Source organism: Plasmodium cynomolgi, chromosome 6 (genome assembly GCF_000321355.1).
Source record: "Plasmodium cynomolgi strain B DNA, chromosome 6, whole genome shotgun sequence".
NCBI lineage: Eukaryota > Apicomplexa > Aconoidasida > Haemosporida > Plasmodiidae > Plasmodium > Plasmodium cynomolgi.
Window position 1 is genome coordinate 786,417 of NC_020399.1, and position 14,431 is coordinate 800,847.

General features: G+C 44.5%; 5 protein-coding genes across 5 annotated transcripts; 3 read left to right on the forward strand and 2 right to left on the reverse strand.

The window, feature by feature from the left end:
• Positions 1-280: 280 nt before the first annotated feature.
• On the reverse strand, positions 281-891 carry PCYB_062760 (hypothetical protein; the record flags this gene model as incomplete). Its single annotated transcript, XM_004221443.1, has 3 exons — positions 281-399; positions 524-585; positions 704-891. 3 exons carry the CDS (start codon positions 889-891, stop codon positions 281-283), a joined length of 369 nt encoding a protein of 122 aa, XP_004221491.1.
• Positions 892-2,050: 1,159 nt separating this feature from the next.
• On the forward strand, positions 2,051-2,953 carry PCYB_062770 (haloacid dehalogenase; the record flags this gene model as incomplete). Its single annotated transcript, XM_004221444.1, has 1 exon — positions 2,051-2,953. A coding segment is annotated over one exon (903 nt), but the record flags the coding sequence as incomplete, so codon positions are not given.
• A 1,979-nt stretch (positions 2,954-4,932) lies between these two features.
• On the forward strand, positions 4,933-6,677 carry PCYB_062780 (WD domain G-beta repeat domain containing protein; the record flags this gene model as incomplete). Its single annotated transcript, XM_004221445.1, has 2 exons — positions 4,933-6,070; positions 6,337-6,677. The coding sequence occupies 2 exons, from the start codon at positions 4,933-4,935 to the stop codon at positions 6,675-6,677; spliced, it is 1,479 nt and encodes a 492-aa protein (XP_004221493.1).
• Positions 6,678-7,082: 405 nt separating this feature from the next.
• On the reverse strand, positions 7,083-9,818 carry PCYB_062790 (DNA binding protein Myb2; the record flags this gene model as incomplete). Its single annotated transcript, XM_004221446.1, has 1 exon — positions 7,083-9,818. A coding segment is annotated over one exon (2,736 nt), but the record flags the coding sequence as incomplete, so codon positions are not given.
• Positions 9,819-12,878: 3,060 nt separating this feature from the next.
• Positions 12,879-13,924, forward strand: PCYB_062800 (bromodomain protein; the record flags this gene model as incomplete). The annotated part of the gene is made up of 2 exons (XM_004221447.1): positions 12,879-13,002; positions 13,260-13,924. The coding sequence occupies 2 exons, from the start codon at positions 12,879-12,881 to the stop codon at positions 13,922-13,924; spliced, it is 789 nt and encodes a 262-aa protein (XP_004221495.1).
• Between the last annotated feature and the right edge of the window lie 507 nt (positions 13,925-14,431).

Here is a 14,431-nt window from a genome sequence, read left to right on the forward strand (position 1 = left end):
CGAAAAAAAAATAATAAAAAAAAAAAAAAGAAAATAAAAAAAGAAAATAAAAAAAAGGAAATAAAAAACATAATTCTTCGCACATATTAACACCATGCAGTGTAAAATCATGCTTCTTCTATTTTTTTTTGTTTTTACCATACTGCAAGTTGCCTAACAGCGCTATTTACTTCCTTACATCACTTGCAGGTGAATGGCAACACGGCAGACATATCCATGTAGACGGACTGGAATGTCTACGGCGAGGAGTCTCAAATGGGTATTACACAGCTGCTTATCCCTACATGTTGCTCAAATTTTTTACAATTTCCTTGTTGGTATTGTTTTCTTTTCTCACTTTCTCTACCTCTTTCATTGCGAGCAGGTTCCCATGACATGAGGTACATATGACCTTCAGTCCTGCGAAGTAGGTTGATCAGTGAAAAGTAACTATGTGCATTTCTAATGAGAAAAAATGGATACATATGTTCTCATTTTTGCACCGCCATGTGCAGCAGTTCTATTCGTCACTCCCTTTCGTTACCTTCCGAAGTATCCCAATGAACTTTCACATTGGTCTGCTTGACTTTATCACACCTCCAGCACCTGTAGGGGTAGGAATAGGCAGAAAAAAATAATCAGGTGATGTCCTTAGGGAGATATTTAGCATGGATTGTTCACTACAAGGAGGGGGAAATATGCCCTCTACCATCCTCAGTCTTACATGAAAGCCTTCAAAGAACTGTATTTATGCACAACTGCACTCTTGGGATCGAATTTACTATCCAGGTGCTTCCTCGGGAGGGGCTCAAACTTCTTCAGAAGCTTCACCGCTTTGTTCCTCTCCTTGCTAACGTTGGACGACAGGATGCTCACTAAGTCGCTCTTCTTGTAGTCCTTGTGCTTGACCATGTTGACGGGGGCGCACTGGGCCGGTGGGGGAAAAAAGGAACAGCGAATGGAGGCGCAAATGGGAGCGCAAAAGGGAGACGAAAAAGTGATGCACAAATTGAAGCTCCAAATGAAGCTCCAAATGGAACTCCAAATGGAACTCCAAATGTGGAGTGCAATTCCTCGCGCAGAAAAGTTACGCGCAAGAAAGCGAAGGCCAAGGGGCGAAGTGGAGAAAAATTCCACAAGTAGTAAAACTGGCTTGGGCACGAGCAGGATGGTCCTCTCAATTAGCAAAGCGACACAAAATTAAGTGTTCCGTTTGGGCGGCGCCTGTCGAGTGGCCGCCGCCAGGAGGGACAAAAGCGGGGCACTTTAAGTGGTCGCGCATGCATACCCACGTGTGGATGCTCACTTGTGTGGTTACTCACTTATGTGGATGCTCACTTATGTGGATGCTCACTTCTGCGGATGCTCACTTGTGTGGACACTCTCCCGCGGGCGCGTTCATGCGTGCAAACGGGCATGCGTCGCCAATAGCCGCCGCGCGCAAAATGTGAAAGCGCAATATCTCGCAAAAACGCTCCCAAATTGTTTCTTCACTGGATGGTCCAAAAAAAAAAAAATACTCTCCGTTCGCCTTACGTTGAAAAAACTGCCTTTTATTTTAAGAGGCATAGAAAAAAAAAATTAGCAAACTGAGCGGAAGGAAGCGATATGAGGAAATAGCCCGACGAATCAGTCCGACGAAGCATTCCGACGAAGCAGCCCGGCGAAGCAGTCCAACAAAGCAGCTCGACGAAGCAGTCCGACGAAGCAGCCCGACAAAACTGCGCCTTCAAAGAAGAGAATGAACCAATTGGTGAAAAGGCCAGAGCGCGCAAATGTGCATATGTACATATAATTGCAGTGCGCGATAGGGGGTCGTCTACATATGCTCTCATGTGACTGCACACGCACGACAGCGTTTTTTTCCCTCCATTTTTGGAGGTAAAAATAACCTCGAAGTTTTTTTTTTTTTTTTGGCAGCTCTGTGGATACTTCATTTCATTTACATTACATGATAGTTCTGTGTAGACGAGCTGTCCCGCACGCAACGTCGCTATCCCGCGCATACTTTACAACGCTGTTGAATCGAAACTGTTGCAGCACGAAGAAGAGGGAGATTACCACTACCAAAATGACGGCTAAAATGACGGCGAAAATGACGGCGAAAACGCTGGACATAGTGGACCAAGCGGGAAAAAGTATGAGTCGAGAAAAACTCAAGGATGAAATAAAAATCTTATTCACAGACATAGATGGGACTCTGCTTAACAGTGATCATAAGCTATCCCCACTGAATATCCAAACGTTGGTAAAGGCCAAAGAAAAAGGAATTAAAATTGTGTTTTCCACAGGGAGACCCATATTTTCTGTACAAGGAGTCATAGGAGAAGAATTAAAAAAAAATGACTTGAAGTTATTTCCAGGAATATATCTAAATGGATGTATAACGTATGATGAAAATGGAGAAAAAATAATTGACCACGTTATTAATGATGAATTAAAAATGGAAATTCATAATTTCACAAAAAAAAACAAATTCGATCAGTACTGCATTTGGTACACTGTGGACAAAACGTTTTGTTTTACCATAAATGAAGAAATCAGAAACTACATGAATATTGAAAGCGTCTCTCCTGAAATTATTAACGAAGCAACATTTAAAACGATGACTATGTATAAAGTACTCATGTGTTTAAATGAGCAAAATATTTTCTCCATTTTTCAATCCTGCAAGGATCTATTTGCTCACAAAATTAACGTAGCTAATACTTTTATGAATTATATTGAATTATTTCACCAGAAAACCAACAAGTTTGAGGGAGTGAAAAAGATTTGCGAGAATTACAATATCAGTTTGAATAATGCCTTGGTCATTGGGGATGGCGAGAATGACATGGAAATGCTCGAGGGAGTGCCCACTTCTGTTGCGCCCAGTAATGCCTCCGATAAGGTTAAGAGGTGTGCTAAGTATATTGGCCCCTCCAACAACGACGACGTGGTTAGTCACGCGCTCCAGACGTTTTGCGGGGTCCACCCGTGAGGCGGCGCGGTGTAGCTGTGTGTAGAGGTGTCACGTGGAGAGGCGTCATTTGTAGAGGTGTCATGTGAAGAGGCGCCGTGTGAAGCGCTGCGAACCGCTGCGAACCGAGGCCGTTGCGCGAGGAAGGAGGTTGGCCAAGCGGTAAAGCGACGCATTACGCTCCAGCCGGACTTCTCGATGTGCGGCTTGGAGCGACATGGCGCAGCTAGACCAGACCTTGCTCCACGCACAGCACACACACGGAACGAACTGCCCAGCGCCACCCCAAACTGCGTTCTCAATTTTTAAAGGTCCTCCCCACCCCATCCCCTGTCATATTGTTTTAATGTGCTTAATTAAATTTTAGTGCTGATTTTTTCGCGAACATTTTTTTTGAGCGCGTCGGTGCTCTACGGGAGCACGGCGCTGCCCGAGTTTATTGCGTCTTAATTGTTCCTTTATTAACCCCCCCTGAGCTGACTACTCCCTAATTAATTGCCATTCATTTTTTCCCTCGCTGGGCGTTATGTCGTTGGACGCCAGCACATGCACCGCGTAGACATTCGCTGTTCTGTATTCCGATGCACCTTTTGCTGGTTTTCCAACCGGTTAATTAACGTCTCTTTGGTGGAACCCCATGCCACACCCCACTTGGATGATCCAGCAAAATGGACGCTCTGTCAACTCAGCAAAAGGATTAAATTTTTTCCTACGATTATTTGTGTGTCCCGTAAAAGTGACCCTTTCCTTTTTTTACGTAAATTTTGGATAATTCACTTGGAACGGTTACCCTGTTTGAGGGGTCACTTCCTGGGGGAAGGTATATGATTATTATGTCTCCCCAAAGGGGATGTAGTGACAGCCCGATCGATCCATTCTTCGTCTTAAAAAAAAGGACCACAAATGGGATAAAAGAGAAGGAGGGAGGAATGAGGGAAGCATGAGGGAAGAAGCAAAATGAGGAGCGCTACGTGGTGGTAATTTCCACCTGCCACTGGGTGATTCCCTTTGATGTGCCTTCCTGGGCAGATTATCCAGTGGGAGCTTCCTCCCCCAAAACTGAAAGTAAAAATGGAATTACAAAAGGGGGAAAAAATTGAACGAGCGAGAGGCAATTTTTGAGAAAGGGACGCGGCGGTGGCGAATGGCGGCGAATGAAGCGAAGCGAATAGCTCCGGCTGGTGCGCAAGCAGCAGCTCGGCTGAAAAAAAAATAAAGTGGCAGATGGGAAATGGCATATGGCAGATGGTAAGTGACAAATGGCAAATGGCACATGTCAAATGGCAGATGTCAAATGGCGAAGTAGCGTGCGAAACATGAAGGGGCGCGCGATCCGCCTCCGGAGGTCCCCTCGACTGTCCTTTTTCAGACCAACGAAATAGTTTAAAAAAAAGAGCAACAAAGAAACCCGCGATAGTGCTCGACATTTACGCAGCGCTGCGGGAAGAAAAGAGACTTTGAGAAGGGTGGATCCTTAACACTCGAACTGAGAAGAAATTGGGAATCTCTCACCCCTTGACGAAGAGAAGCTGCCCAGGATGGAGGACGACAAGGGGGAAAAAGCAAATGGAGGGTCAGCCGACTTGTGCAGCCAAAGCGACGACGTTGTGGGGGATGACGAGTACCCGGAGGAATTTTCCGAATCGGGCGAATCCAATGAGTTTTTAGAAGGGAGCGGCGGGGGAAGCGGCGAGGGAAGCGGCGGGAAAAGCGGCGGGAAAAGGGACGAAGGGAGCGACGAAGGAATTGACGAAGGAACCGACGAAGCAATCGACGAAGCAATCGACGAAGCAACCGACGAAGCAACCGACGAAGCAATCGACGAAGCAACCGACGAAGCAACCGACGAAGGTGAAGTCCGATTTGCCAAAATGAAAGAAGAAGTCCTGCATGTGCACAAGAAAAATATCAGCGGACTGAAGACAGTACGAAAGGGAAGTAGCCTCATACTGACCGGAAATGATAACTGCATCCGCATATATGAATTCCAGAGTATGAACAGGGAGGAAAAAAGCTGTTCCAAACTTATCACCTTAGCAGAAGGGTCCATCATTCAGTCTGTAGATGCCACTAGTAACCTTATTTTGGTAGCCAATGGAAATAAAGCATATGTATATGACCGTACAGGTAAAATACTGAAAAATACAATCAGGGGAGATATGTACATTACCGATGTTAATAAAACGAGAGGACACACCAGAAGTGTTAACTGTTGTCGTTTCCATCCGTGTAATGAAAATATATTCGTAAGTGGCAGCTTAGATAGTACCCTTAGAATTTGGAACTTGGAGAAAAATATTTGCTACGGGATTGATAAAGAGCTAGTTCATCATCAATGTATTAAAGTGGTGAATGAAAGGAACATGATGCAAAATAATGTCCTTTGTTGTCAGTTCGTCCGGGATGGAAACTCTATCATATTAGGATGTGAAAACGGACAGATAGAAGTGAGAAATAAAATATCAAATGACTATATGTATAGCCCCAAACCTAAGCAACATATCAGAAGGGAGATTTCCCATTCTGACTCCGTTGTCGATATTTTGACATGCAAAAAAAGGGATAACTTTTTTTTTACCAGGAGCTTAGATAACACCGTTAAGTATTGGGATAGAAGGAACCTACAAAGGTGCGTGAAAGCTATTGAATACGTTCCGACCATTTTTAAAAACAGTAGCATGTCTTTGTGTGGGAGTGATGAGAGGTACCTCGTGCTGGGCACACAAGAAAGGAAAGAAATGCTAATGGATGAGGTGCATCTAAATGAGAGTGCCATAGGAGACCGAGGGGGTAGTGACCATCATGGAAAAAATTCCTTACCCCAGGAATTGAAAAAGAACAGAGCCGACTTATATGCCAACAATTATGTGAAGGTCTACCAGGGGGATGAAGACATGGAGCAGTTCCTAAACGAAGTGGCTGCTTCGAACAAAACGGAAAAGTTCATAAAAGGTGCACTAAAGGTTTACGACACGTACGGAGAGGTCTTCAATTTGGTGTATGAGAAGCGGTACGAAGAGGCAGGCATCATATGCACTCATTTTAATGACCACATAAATCAACTCTTTTTGGGCACCACGGATGGGAATTGCCTCGTCTATTACGATGACAGTGATGACGGTCAGCACAGGGGTGATGACCAACGCGGAGGTGCTGACCAGCTCACCGATGAAGCTCCCTTGGGAAGGAAAAAAAAAAAGGAGGTGTTCTTGAGTACCTATACAAAGGCGTAAAAAGAAAACATGAAAATGCCTCCTTTTACACGAATTCTGAACACATTTATAACTTGGATAATCTCCCGAAGGAAATCAAAATAACTGACGATGGAAACGTAATTATAAAGAAGGACGTGATAAATACGAAGGTTAAAATGGACCCAAAACTGAGCTCCTTCACAGCAAATGCATATGAGAAGAAGCGGCAAATCGGCATGTACTCTAAATATATAGTAGATGCCGAGCCTAGTGGGAAGACCTCGTCTAGCAGCCAAACCAACAAGGGCAACGAGTATGAAGAAGAAGACATTGTTGAAAATTTGCGAAAAAGAGAACGGAGCAAACAAGGGGAAGACTATTTTATGAATGTCTACAAGTATACGCAGCCGCGTGCCATAATTGACTACTCTTCTGGCGAGGAGCAGGAGTACTCGGAGCTTTTGAAGAAACCAAAGTGCCCCCAGTGCGGGGTTAAGAACTGCGTCTGCGGGTTTATGCGCTCGGGGAGGAAGCGCGGCCGATGAGGGGGGAGCGCGGCAGATGAGGCGGAAGCGCGGCAGATGCGGCGGGGAAGTATAACCGCGGGGTGCAAACCCTACACTGCTGTCTATTGCTTCCATCCGGCATGACGACTTCCGGGTTCGAGTGACCTACACCGTTTACACAGTTACGTCTTTACACAGGTGGGCAGTTCGCCTGTTCGGTGGGCGCGGTGCTCCTGCGGGGCATCCGCACGTGCGGTTTGTTAAGAAAGTCAAACTGTACAAAAAAAAGGGAAGAAGCGGTTGTCTGGGAGGAGCCATTCCGGTTTGGTTCGGCTTGGTCCGGTTTGGTCCAGCTTGGGGCAGCCCATCCGGGTGAGCTCACCTCTGCTGGATGATCTGCCCCCAATGCGGCTCCACCCTTTTCCCCGCCTACGGGACGGAGACCGGTTTGGGGTCGCCCTCCCGCAAGCGTTTGTTGTCCTCAAGCAGCTCGACGTACAGCCGCTGCAGCGACTTGTGGTACTCAATTTCCTTTTTGTTTTCCTCACGTTCCTCCCGAATGCGCTCACGAGCATGCGCTTTCTCCCTCTCATGTAAATCGTTCAGCGCGTCCTTCTCATTCAAATAGTTTACATATAAGTTAAATTGTGAATCAAAGGATTTTTTATAACCCTTAATTTTTTGCTCATAACCCTTTGTGTATACGTCGTATTTGTTTTCTGTTTTTTTATAGAGCTCTACATTTTTGTGAATAAAGTTGTTTAGCTTTTCACATTTGTGTTTGTAACTCTCTTTGATATCACGTTCGCTCATGTGCTCGATAAGCGTGTATGCGTTTTTCGCGGGGCAGAAAAGGACTTGCTCGTTTATTTTGCTCCATGTGTCTACGTTGTTTGGTTGGCAGATGGGCGACGGGGGGGCTTCTCCTAAGGGGGTGGCTTCACCGGGGGGTTTCACTTCGTTGGGGGGTCTCACTTCGTTGGGGGGTTTCATCCCATCTGCCGGTGCCCCGTCAAGCTTTCCCACCTCGCCCTCCGGGGGCATACTCTTCTGCAACTCTTCTTGGACAATCTGCAGGGCCATCCTCATGTACGTCTTGTCTACATGATCCAGGGGGACCCTTTTCTGAATGGGCGTGCCATTTTTCATTGGGTAATTAAACATATCATTTTTGATCAAAAGGAGCATTTCGTTACGTACGACATTTTCCACCTGTTTGGACGTGGCGTCTTCTGGAGTGCTGGGCAGGGGTACCGAGGGGGTTAGGTTAATTTGGGGGAGGAAATATGGCCTTGGTAAATTCCACCTAATAACTTTATTTTGGCTATTAAACCTTTCCTGTTCTCTTTTAAGTTGCTCCATTTTTTTTTCCTTTTCGATATCTTGCATGTCTTTTTCTACCTGAACGTGTTCGTAATTTATTTGAGATTCCTGTTCGTTTAAGTCCTCCGGAATTTGTAACTCAATCACGTTGGACTCTTTTGGTAAATGAGCTAAGGAAGATTTTATGAGCAACTTAGCTCTGTCGATTTTTTCTTCGTAATCCTCATCGTACAACTCGCTCAGCAGAGTATTCCTATCCAAAACGGAGTTCTCATTTTTTCCAATCTTGTAGGATATAATCGAGTGAGCATACAGACTTGCATTTTTTTGGTTGCTCCTAATGTCATTTATAATTTTATCCTTTAAGTGATTTCTTTCTTTGAGGGAGGTTTCATTTTGATTCAATTTTTTCCAGCTTTCTATTTCTTCTCTCACTGCTTGAACATTTTGTGCAATATTTTCCGGTTCATCGTGAAGCATCGGGGAGTACCCTTCTTCTTCATCCCTGCTGTCGTCGCGCTCTTCGTCTTCAACCTCCCCCCCCGGGTGCTCCTTCGACTGCTCCTTCGACTGCTCCCTCGACTGCTGCTTCATCTGCATGGACTCCCCCATCCCAATGATGGGTTCGTTGATATTTCTTGATATAATACTCTGTGCAGCTTTCTGTATGCCAAAATCTAATTTACTTGAAAAAGCAATCGATTTGCTATAAAAGTTGGTTCCGATGGATGAAAATTTATCTCTCTCGTTTAACATAAAAGGGGAGCTCGTGACACTTGGTAGAATGTTGCTAATGGCTAATCCGTTCTGGTTGTTCTTCTCATTGTGTTCTTTTATAATTTTATTGAACGAGCTAGCTTCTTTGTTAATTTGAATTATTTCTTCCAATTCATTTTCGTTTAAAATGGGTTCTGGTAGATTCAGTCGAACCCTTTTTCTCAGGTGACTCAATTCGTTGTACTGCTTGTCATAATTTTCGATGGCCAAAAGGAGGTCCTTCTCCTCATTATTTCGTTTTCCCTTGGACGATGCTTCCTTCCCCGAAGCATCTGCCTCATGGTGGTGATCATATGGACCCATTGCTACCTGATTTATATTCTCCACTTCCATCGATTTTATGCTTTTAAATTTACTCTCTTTTTTTTCATCGAAATGGGTAAGTGACTGTTCCTCACTGACGTCGAAGAATCCTTTGGCCGGTTTTCTTTCGAATAGGATCTCCTTCACATGATCTATTCTGTTTTTATCATTTTTTTTGTAACCCGTCGTGGTGGAAACAATTCCTGCGGCTTTTAATTCTCTTTTTTTTTGTAACAATGCCAACCGTCTAGCTTGTTCTAACTGCTTTTCTCTCGCCTTCCTCTTTGCCTTCTTCCCTTTGGTATTTGCAAGTCTTGCTTTCGCTTCTGCTAACATTTCTTTTTCATCTTCATCCATATCCACAGGGTCAGCCTTTGCAGGTTTGGTCTCCGGTGCAGGATCTATTTCCCCTGGTCGTAAATGTCTCGGATTTTTGTTCTTGTCATACACCTTCCCTTCTGCTTCATCCAACAGATACTCATAATGATCTAAACATTGTTTGGCTGTTCTTCCAACTATGGGTGCAATAGTTCTCCATTGTGTTGGAAATAGTTTGGCCAAATGTAGAAGTTTTTCTTCTTCCTCTTTACTCCACTCAGTTTTTTTTACTGATGGGTCTAGCCACTCATACCACCTGGCCTTACACTGCTTGGCTGACTTCCTCACCAGAAGAGAAGCAACTCTCGACCAGTTGTTCAGGCCATATTTCACCCCAGCCGCTTTCAGCACTTCATCTTCACAGTTCTTCCATATACCTCCCTTGATTTGGATCCTCATGGTGTGTTGGTAAATGACTCAACAGAAATGGTTCCTCGGTGAAGATATACAAGGTAATACTTCCGCGTTGGGAACAAAATCAAAGGTGGTGTGCGGTGTTCCGTTTAGTGGTTCTCTATTGGGAAAAGCCACTAAAGGTAGGTTCGCAAAAAAAAAAAAGGGGGGAGCTACATGCATATGCATGCATATACATCCATACGGCAATGTCGTGTGGGCGGAAAAAAAAGAAGCAAAAAAAAGGAGAGAGGCCCTTACATTAAAGTACTTTCTAGTGTCATACTTCCCACATTTAGTAGCCTCATCAGAGTGAGCAGCGGAAACGAATTTCTTCTGATCCAATCGGGGGAATTCAAACTTTGGCTGAACGGGGGTTCCTCCGCTCTGTTGCCAAGTGAGAGCTTATCTCTTGGGGGGCACTTTCTCACAGCGATTTACTCTCTGAAAAAATATGGCCAAGTTTTAAATTATTTTTTCCTGGTCCTGCGGAAAATTCGTCAAGCGAGAGCGTGGGTTACGCCTGCTGGAGGGGTTTCTTCATACAGGCGAATGAGAAATGTACTGCCCTCTGGGAAAATAGTGGAATGGCCCAGCGTCGAAGTTCCAACGGGGACACAAAATATACGTGGTGGCACGGAGATGTTATTGTAACTCACGTTGTACGTAACCTTCGCGTACCTCCCTATGCTTAAATTTGAAGAAAAACTCTTCGTCATACGTGGAGGCAGAGCGGAGAAATTAACGCGGGGAAGGCTTCCTTCGGGGGGCAATTAATGAGTGAAAACACAAACATGTACGTGATGGGAAGCACGTTCGCAATCACATGCGCACGCGAAGCAGGTACGAGGGCCTGGCCCATTCCAGCAACGTGCATACAATTGTAAGAGGCGGCATACCATTTATTTTATAAGGTATACAAAATAACTGCAATTGGCCATGCGCATAAAATGCCATTTTATTTTTATTCTCTGTTCAATTAGGGCGAAGTCACAGTGAGGTGTTACTTTTTTTTTTTTTTTTTTTTTTTTTTTTTCAATTTGCCAATTTTGCAATTTTACGTAAAAAAAAAAAAATTAAAAAAAAAACCGGGCTTTTCAATTTTTTAAAAAATGAAATAATTTGTTTCGAGGAAGAGAAGCCTTCTTATTTGATTTTTTCTTCCCCCCTCTTTCCCCCCTGTTTGTTTTTATGCCTTTGCTTTTGCTCTTTTTGTTCTTCATTTTTTACGTCCCACCAACCATTTGCCTACTTTTCCCCCAAGGCATATTTTTGTTCCCCCCCCATTCTCCTGTACTTACGTATATTTATTCCCTGGTCATTATTTGAAGTCCCCGCCAGGCCCCCAGGCCAACTTTATATAATCGAAAGGAAAACAAAAAGAGGGGAGTAGTAGCATATCCCTTTTTGCGTTGGGAGTATTACTCAATTGGGAACTTCCGTTGCACCGCTGTGGGTCGCATCGAGTCACCGTAGACGCGTCAAATTTGACGAGTTGAAGAATAAAGAGAAGCGGGAGGCGCGTACCGAGGACAGTGTTAAATTGTGAGTGCGGAGTTTGTTCATTTGTGGCTGAGTGGGACAACGGAATCTGCAGTAATTACGCGGATTTGCAGTAATTACGCGGATTTGCAGTAATTACGCGGATGTGCAGTAATTACGCCTATTTGCAATAATTACGCTGATTTGCAGTAATTACGCCTATTTGCAATAATTACGCTGATTTGCAGTGGAGTTGCTTCTGGGCGAACTGTTTGCTGACCCGTTTGCTGACCCGTTTGCCAATTTCCGAGCCAGGGGATGGACGCGCATGCGCACAGAGTGATGGAGTTGGGCTAGCCGCTGCCTTGTATGTATGCCCGCCCGCACGTATTTTTTTTTACGCGAGCGCGTCGTATGAAATTATCGAGAAAGAGAAAATCAGTGAGCAGCACCCCATCCACCACTCCACTAACACACAGAACGTTTGATTACGTTCCACGTAACGTTTAAGGAAGCAGGAGAAGAACATGCTGAGGTAACTTCACCGGCTCACTTGAGGCATCCACACTAGACCATTCCGATCGTGTCGGTCACGCCGATTACGAGGATTGCTCAAGATTCCGTAAGATTGCGTAGATTAGGCGGATAACCCCGATCGATCCCACCACGGGGACCACACGCCACCACACAATAGTGACCAATGGTACTGGAAGACTTTAACACCCTACCCCTAATAAAGTCCATAAGAGAAGACAACCTAGACAATGTACGCAAATTCCTTGAGGAAAATTACAAAGAATATGAAGTTAATGACAAGGGAGAGTATAGCAGCAAGATAGAAATTGTAGATAAACAAACCCACTCCACTCCTTTGTTTTACGTGACTGCTAGGAAAAATGACGAAGAATCCGTAGATATATGTAGGTTACTGATTGAAAGATTTGCCATTTGTAATCCTACGGCAAAAGACTTAATGAAACAGACTTGCTTGTTTTATGCTGCTAGAGAAGGACATACCAATTTATGTACTTATTTAATTGAGAAGGGTTGTAACCCTAATGACGCAGATAATTTTGGACAAACGTGCCTATTTTATGCTTCGAGAGAAGGGAAGACTGAATGTGTGGAGGCTTTAATAAAGAAAGGGGCCAACCCTAACTTACTGGATTTGAATAAACAGACTTGTTTGTTTTATGCGTGCAGGGATGGGAGATATGACACGGTGAAGTGTCTGCTGGAGAACGGGGTTAATCCAGCCATCAAGGACGCGCAGAGGCGAACCGCTTTGACGTTCGCCAAGGGAAATGGTCACAACAACATTATCAACTTGCTCAAGAATGTCAAGCCACCGAGTAAGCCTTCTGCGGAGGCGGCCACCACAAGTACGTACAGGCGCGAGAGCGGTAGCACAGTCTGTTCTGCGATCTGCTCAAACTTCTGCGTTGCCTTTGTGTGATCCACTCAAACTGCTGCGTTACGTTCGTGCGATTTTCCCCGTGTGTACTGTTCCCCACCACCAGGCGATTGCATGCATACGCGCTTGTAAAACGTGCCTGCCATTTTTTGCATTTCAAATCGACGCACATGTTAGCTCATTCTTCGCTTCCCCTTTTTTCCTTCAAAGAAAACGCAGCGGGTACCCAAGGAGGGAAGGTGAAAAGTGAAAACAACGCAATTGCCAGCACCCCGGGGGAGTCCAACAGTAACGGTAAAATTTTTGTGACCGCCAACAGATGCGCGTCCCGTTTTATATGCACAGCGTGCTGTTTGTGCAATCGAAGAGGGGGTACCATCTTGAGCAGAGGAGTGCCTTCTGGGTGCATTTTCTAGGTTCACCCTTGTGATATCCCCCTCCTTTCTTTTTTTTTTCTTTTTTATTACTTTTTTTTTTCTTTTTTTTTTCTTTATTTTTTCCCCACATCTGCATTTATCCCTTCGTTAACTTCCCTGCCCCCCTCTTAACAGTTACCGCCCTGCGAAAGAAGTACAAGCTACAGTACAGACCGCTGGAGGAAGAAGACCCGCAGCTGTGGGTGGATGCACCATTGATAAAGTTAAAAGAATTTGAAAGGAAGTTCCCCGATATAGCTTTATGGCCAAGAAACGTTACCACCACACCAAACGTAGAAGTGAACCACTCAAATGATCCCTTCAACAAACAGTGGTACCTTTTAGCGAATCAAATAATTCAGAGTCTAAGTAAGTACGAAGGAGGACATATCTTCGAAAAGCTAGTAGATGCAAAAAAACAAAATTGTCCAGATTATTACGACGTTATAAAAAATCCCATGTCATTTAATTGTGTAAAAACGAAATTGAAAAAAGGGCAATACGGGTTGCCGACTGAATTTATTAAAGATGTTCAATTAATTTTTGATAATTGTAGTTTGTACAACACGTCGGGGTCTCTTGTTGCCATTACGGGAAAGAACATCGAAGCTTATTTTAACAACCAGCTAATAGTGACAGGGTATAACAATTTTGTGACCAAGGCGAACACAATAAACGAACGTTTGCAAAAAGTGGAAGATGAAAATGTCAAGTGGAGTGCTGAGTGCGAACAGGTGGTTAAGGAAGAACAGCCGGTCGAAGAGAACAAGGAGCAGGAGCCAGTCGTACCGGTCGCTTGATGCGGGGGTCAACAAATATATACCTTCGTATCTGCCTATCCTACCCACCTGTCAAATGAAGCCTTTTCTTTTCAATAGAGGGTGAGAGATAAAGAGAAGGGGAGGCGGCATGGCAAAAAAAAAAGAGGCAGCACCTTTCCGTGTGAGCGGGGTGGACGCCCTGTGTCAAATGATAATTGCGTTAAAACGTATTCATCGTTTTTCTCGCGTAGATCCCTGCCCATAGCCGACTTGGTTGTGCACTGAGCCGCGAACGTGTTGTTAATGTGGCCACCACTTGGGCCTCCAATTCGGTCGCCAATTTAATCACTAATTCAGTTTTTTATTGTATCGCTTCTTACACCTCTTGTTAGATTGCATGCCGCAGCCACTCAATCGTTCACTCACCTCTTCGTTCCCCTGCCGTGTACGTTTTTGGTCACCCCGTCGGTTTTCCACGCTTATTTGCGAATTTGTAAATTTTTCAAGTTGTAATTTCACGAATGGAAATATGCACAAAAAAAAGAA